The following is a 6,828-nucleotide window of genomic DNA, read 5'->3' on the forward strand; positions in this document are numbered from 1 at the left end:
ATAAAACAGGAGAAGCGGGGTTTTTCTCCTACAAAGCTCTTACCACACACTGGAGAACCTACAGGTATCATTTCCCTCTCTGGGCTGAAGATACCCACTGAAGTCAGGCTTATGTGGGAGGGGCAGTATTTCACACAGAATGGGCTCCCTTTACTGGGGGGAATCCCTTTGTAATTGACTTCTTCTCTTCTTTTAAAGACAGAGAGGAAGACAGGAGAAAGAGAGAAACATCAATCAGCTGCCCCTGCATGCCCCCTACTGGGAGTTGAGCCCACAACCTGGGCATGTGCCCTGACCAGGAATCAAACCTCTTGGTACATGGGACAGATGCTCCACCAACTGAGCCACACCAGCCAGGCAGGAGGCATCCCTTTGTGATACCCAGGGCACTGCTTACCTCCTCAGAGGCGGGCAGCTGATCCTGAGAAGGAAGCAGGAGGGACCGAGCACAGGGTGGGCTGGGCTGTGACTACAGGTCAGGGAAGTGGGAAAGCGACTGTGGTTGGTCTTGGGTGGCTGGGGACCGTTTCAAGGCAGAGAGACTCCTGCCGGGGTTGCGAGCGCCCATGTCAGGACAGTCTGGTGGGTGCCAGCGCAGGAGGAGACTGCTGGCTGGGTGGTGGGGGGAGGGGCGGGCCGGGCAGAGGGGGTCTTGAACACCAGGACTTGCTGGCCAAGACTCTGAAGTGACTTATCCCAGGGGTTCTCAACTCCAGGAACCCTGGGGCTCTGGACATTTGAATTACGTGGAAACACTTCCAGCCCCATCTGCAAAGTGAACGGAATGCGCTTCTCTCGTGGGTCCCGCCCCCTGCCCATGTCCTATTTGGTGGCTCACCTTCTCCCTTCTCGCCACCGGAACCTCCGGCCGGACAAAAGCTGCTTCCGCACAAAGTCAGATGAGTTGTCTTACATTTAATCGATCAGTATTACAAAGTGTTCATGCTACATACAACCTCACTAACATCCAGGGGTGTGGGTGCCTATAAAAGGGGGGACTCCTGACCTCTGTCCTACAGGGGGGCTCGCCGGCCTGGCCTCCTGCGAGGTCAGGGGCTGTGGACGCTTGACCCGCAAGCTTCCGATGCTGAGCACGGAGCCCGGCTCCTCCAGGCCTTCCCATGAGCTGCACGTGAGCCCGCGTGGCAGGTGGGACTTTGCTGGCAGGGCCGCGAGCAGGCACACGCCATGGGAGCCGACTCAGGGGCTCGGGGCCTGGCCTGGGCTCAGGCGTGTAGGCCCCGCTGCCTGGCAGCCAGAGGCCAGAGCTGAGGGAGGAGAACAGGAGTATCCCCGAGGGTAGCACAGAACATGAGTGACTGGGGAGGGAGGGACACAGAGAGAGAGAGCACGGCCACAAACCAGCAGGCAGCTCAGAGACCAGGGACAGGTAGGGCCTGGGCACGTGGAGCCGAGCTCTCTCGGGCCAATCTGCCGGGGAGGCCGAGGGGCGGGCTGCAGGCAGGTTCCCGCGGGCCCTGGGCGGGCTCATCCCCTGCCGGCCGCGCCCTCCGGCGGGGGTGGCAGACAGAACAACAGGGCTGGTAAAAAGGAACACAGAAGCATGGACATCCCCACTGCAGGCCAGCGGGGCTGCGGCTCAGGGCACAGGAACAGGAACCGCAGGACCTGCACCAAAGCAAGGACAAGAGAAGACAGTCAGAGGCAAAGCGACCATCTGGTGGGGGTGATGCAAGAGGGGGGCGCGGCAGGCTGGAGGGCAGGTGGGGGCGGAGCTGCTGGGGCGAGTCTGGCTGGGAGCCTGGTGGGCAGGGCTGGTCCCCAGAGGTGAGGCCGGGGTCTGAGCCTGGGCAGATCATACAGGGGCAGGCGGCTTGGTGTCAGACCTGGAGGTGGAACCTGTTTCTGTGACCTGGACAGGCCACATCCCTCCTCCAAACGCAGCTGTGCAGCCTCTACACCCCAGCTCAGCTGTGATGATCCGGCGACAGCGCCGCACACTACCTGTGAGGCGCTCTGCAGGTGTGTGCCCGTTGCTAAGGGGGCTGCCGAAAAGTTACTGGCTCCCAAGGGAATAAGGGAGATAGCAAGGGTCCCCAGCCCCGGGGGCCCTCGGAGGGCAGCAGAGTTGGGGTGGAGGAGGGGTGCCCCTCCTTTCTGACTGGCTGCTCTGACTCAGGTGTCGGGCCCCACAGGTGCTCACCACGCGCGGCTTGCGCTACGGGTCTGGCAGCTGCTCAAGGACCATGTCCTCGATGCCACTGATCTACGGAGAGAGAAGGGAATCAGAGACGCAACCGGGTCTCCTCCACCCCCGGCTCCCAGCCGCCCGCCATGGAGCAGCAGGCAGGCACCTCAAGGGGGTCCCAGGCGCCCCTCCCACCAACCTCCACCCCGGGATGCCCACCAAGAGGCCCTCTAGGGCCGAGGGGACTTCAATTAGAGACCCAGAAGGTAGTCTGGCCATTCACTTCTAACCTCTCTCTAATCTGATCCTTTAAAAAGCTGCAGTTGTAAATTCCCTCCCTTTTTTTGTTTGTTTTGGTTCTTGGTGCAGACCCAGGCATGGGGACCGGGAGCAGGGCCTCGGGAGAGGAGCGAGGTCCCGGGCGGGGCACACACTTGCCTCGATGTGGTACACGATGCGCCAGAAGCTGGAGTCGGAGGCGCGGTACCGCCTGCCAGGGTAGAGCTGCCACATGAGGGGCAGCATGCTGGGGGGCAGCCGGCTGGGCTGCATGGCCTCCCCGTGGGAGACCTCGATCTGGCGCATGAGGACTTGGAGGCTGCTTTCTGTCTGGAGAGAAGACGGGGCACACCTTCGAGGCGCCTCCAGGCACAGCTGGCCCCCGAGATGCTGGGAACCGGGCTCTAGAAGCCCCACCCCTTCAGCCCCACATGTCCTCTCAGGCACCTGGCTGGGCTGGGGCGGCCAGGATGCTCACAGGTAAGACACCCAGACAGGGCCACAGAGGCCCACTTCTTCCCGGCAAACCTCGAGTTGCCAGGGCGTGCCTTGGGGCCTTGAGCTGCCTCCCCTTTGCAGTTTGGTGCCTGTTTCAGCTGATGTGGGACTTTCTGTGATTTTTCGGTCATACATCTCCTTTTATTTTAAAAAATATATATTTTATTGATTTTTTATAGAGAAGAAGGGAGAGATAGAGAGTTAGAAACATCGATGAGAGAGAAACATCAATCAGCTGCCTCCTGCATACCCCCTACTGGGGATGTGCCCGCAACCAAGGTACATGCCCTTGACCGGAATCGAACCTGGGACCCTTCAGTCTGCAGGCCGACACTCTATCCACTGAGCCAAACTGGTTAGGGCCATACGTCTCCTTTTAAACAAGAACCCGCAGACCCCAGGATCCGGGACAGACCACTTTTCGCCACCCCAGCACTGCCCTCGATCATCACCTCTCACCTGGACCACTGTGGGCACTTCCTAACTCGCCACCTGTCGGACGTGTGCCCCACAGTATCAGTCCCTGGCACAGCCGCCGGAGGGGGGATGTGAGGCATCCAAAAAACACATCATGTTTCTCCCTGCTCCACGCTCTCCAATGCACCCCCATTGCAGGCAGAATGAACTGGAATCCTGACTGTGGTCCACAGGCCCACGGAGCCAGGCCCGTCTCCCTCCTCTCCGACTGTCTGTCCACCACCTCCTCCCTGTCCCAGCCACTCAGGCCTCCTCACTGTTTCTGGGACATGCCACACTTCAGGGAGCACTTGCACCCACTGTCCTCTGCCAGGAACATTCTCCTCTGACCTATGCAGGCAAGGGTGGGGAACGTGCCCTGACCGGGAAACGAACCCCTGCCCTGGCCCTGCCAAGGCAGCAGGGTGAGTTAATTAAATGTCTGACCACATATAGCAGGCTCTTTTTAAAGTTGATAATTTTGCATGGCCTGCAAATGATGTTATAAATATCCAAATGGCCCTTGGCAGAAAAATAGTTCCCCACCCCTGGCTTACACCTTTCTTTTAGGCAGGGATCTGCTGAAATGCATCTATATGTATAAAATTACCTAAGCGACAGGCTGATAGGCCAGTAGCTATGATGCACACTGACCACCAGGGGGCAGACGCTCAATGCAGGAGTTGCCGAGCTGCGGTCACTTGGCAATAGCGGTTCGCACCCAGAACTAGAGAGGAGGGAGTCCAATTCTGGGGTGTGTCACCCGAGAACCGCCCTCTCACAATTCAGGACCCCTTGGGGGATGTCAGAGAGCCAGTTTCGGCCCGATCCCCGCAGGCCAGGCTGAGAGACCCCACCAGTGCATGAATCTGTGCACCGGGCGTCTAGTGTCTTCTCAAGACAGATTTCAGCAAAACCCAACTCTATGATATACACAAGGGGCACCTCAAACAGAGGTCTGAAAGGGTTAAATACGGTGATGGGCAAACGCATGACAGGCAGATGCAAATTCAGGCTGTGGAGGGTCTTGCTGAAGACCCACACCCGCTGGCTGTTGCCTCTCATCTCACTTCAGTTCCCCCCGCACACTTACACCCGCCTCCATGACCTGGGGCCCTTCTAACCATCAGGACGATGCCAGCTCCACACGGAGGGGGCTTCTGCAACACCCTCAGCCCAGCATCATGCTTGGCACAGGCACTAGGTACTCTTGCCCAGCCAGCATGGCTCAGTGGTTGAGGGTTGACCTATGAACCAGGGGGTCACGGGTTCGTTTCCCAGTCAGGACACATGCCCAGGTTTGCAGGCTCCATCCCCAATAGGGGGCCTGCAGGAGGCAGCCGATCCATGATCCTCTCTCATCATTGATGTTTCTATCTCTCTCTCCCTTCCTCTCTGAAATCAATAAAAGTATATTTTGAAACACAAAAAGTCCTAGGCACTCTTTTTTTGTTAAATGACTATTTTTTCCAAAGTGGAAATAGCTTTTTAAACTTTTCTGTCTATGAAATAATTGAAAACTCGCTGTTACGAAGTCATTCAGCTCGCCCTGCAAGGTGTAAGTGTGGAAATCACTATTCTTACTACGGACTACGTTCTTCGTGTGTAGTCTCCCATGTCCTTCCACCATTTTCAGTTTGCTTAGCCATCTTTTGCTTGTTGCTTTAAGTAAACTTTCACATGTTAAGAATACTGGGGGACCCCATCCTTTGGCCAACCCATTAGCAACTCCTGACCCATGGTTTGCTAACGGGGTGTTTTGTGCAGAATTTATAATGATTATGCAAAAAACTCTGCTTTGTGGTTTTGGTGCCATGTTGAGGATATTCCCCAGCTAGAGATTTTAAAAGATAATTCACTTCAATTTTCTTCAAATAGTTGCATTTAAAAAGTAAATATTTAGCTTGATTTTTTTTAAAGTATGTATATGTATATTTTGCAAATTTAAATGACACTAAAGATGCAAATTTAGATGGTGGTCAAGAGCCTGAAGTGCCAACCCCATTACCTAACTAGCAAGCAGTACTTCTTCGGACAAATTTACATTCTTATGCCTCAGTTTCCTCCTCTGTAACATGGGGACACAGTCACTATCAATGCCTTTTTGCTGTTTGCTATAATATTACATAAATGCCCCAATATTATACATTTGAATTTTGCTTTTATACATTTTTACTTCAGTTTACATATGGAAAGTTTCAGCATTTTCACCTAAGTTTCTTTGAGAAAACACATACTGATGGAAAGTATTGTAAGAGAGAGAGACTCCTTTTGTTTGGTAATTCTCACCTGAGGACATTTTTCCCAGAGTGGAAGCGGGAGCGGGGAGGGGAGAGAGACATGATTGGTTCCTCCCACACCTGCCCCCACCCTGCAGCCCAGGTACATGCCTTGATCAGGAATTGAACCCGAGACCCTTTGGTGTGCAGACTGACGCCTTAATCCAACGGTTCTCAACCTGTGGGTCGCGACCCCTTTGGCGGTCCACCGTCCCTTTCCCAGGGGTCGCCTAAGACCATCCTGCATATCAGATATTTACATCACGATCCATAACAGTAGCAACATGACAGTTATGAAGTAGCAGTGAAAATAATTTTGTGGTTGGGTCACAACATGAGGAACTGTATTTAAAGGGCCAGAAGGTTGAGAACCACTGCTCTAATCACTCTGCCACACCGGCCGGATAGGAGATGTATTTCTTTAAGAAAAGTTAACATGAACTGAAGTTCCATCTTAAGTCATCACACATAAAACGCTGATTCAGGACGGGCAGTTAGACCACTATACTATCTGCACATGTTCGTGGGGTCTTTCTCCCCAAAGCATCAAGGAGGAATGAAATACCCCAAACTCCAGGGCAGTGGTTCCCTAACTTGGTTGACCATATCTGCCCAGGGTCCCTTTAAGACACAGATTCTGGGGCTCCCAGAAGAGGCTCCAATGACGGACCACGTGTGCGAATCACTGTAGAGCAGCGGTTTTCAACCTTTGCCGTCTCCCGGCCCACGCACTACTTACTGAAATTCTGCAGCACACTACAAAACATTTTTTGCCGATCTGACAAAAATAAATAAAGGCACAATCTTGATTCTTTCGCACCGGACGGCTGTGGTTGAGTTGGCTGCTGTCAGCGTTTTGACAATCTGAGGGCAAAGCGGTCCGCCCCCTGACAACGGGGCCGGGTGTGTGCGCTTTAACCACTCCTGCCGCCCACCCGGTGCCGCGGCACACCGGCTGGGAACCGCTGCTTTAGGGCTGTCATTCCCATTTTACAGGTTAGGACTCCGAAGCCCAGGACATTCCTCTTTCACTCAAGATCACAGCCACACGCTTCAGAGGCGCGGGGCCCCATCCTCTGGCCCGCACCCCGTTTCCCACGCCCCTCTCCGGCCGGGAGAGCGCCTCACCCCGCGAGCGCAGCTCAAACTGGTTTCACCTGGGAGCCG

General features: G+C 55.0%; 1 protein-coding gene across 1 annotated transcript in view; it reads right to left on the minus strand.

The window, feature by feature from the left end:
* Positions 1-2,179: 2,179 nt before the first annotated feature.
* The window catches only part of TCL1A (T-cell leukemia/lymphoma 1A), a 34,879-nt gene continuing 30,230 nt past the window's right edge, over positions 2,180-6,828 (minus strand). The window contains exons 3-4 of the mRNA XM_015566700.1: positions 2,588-2,758; positions 2,180-2,227 (exon numbers count right to left, since the gene is read on the minus strand). Coding sequence (XP_015422186.1) covers positions 2,180-2,227; positions 2,588-2,758 — 219 coding nt within the window. The remainder of the gene's footprint in view (positions 2,228-2,587; positions 2,759-6,828) is intronic.

The sequence above is a fragment of the Myotis davidii genome, unplaced genomic scaffold (genome assembly GCF_000327345.1).
Source record: "Myotis davidii unplaced genomic scaffold, ASM32734v1 scaffold443, whole genome shotgun sequence".
Taxonomy (NCBI): Eukaryota; Metazoa; Chordata; class Mammalia; order Chiroptera; family Vespertilionidae; genus Myotis; species Myotis davidii.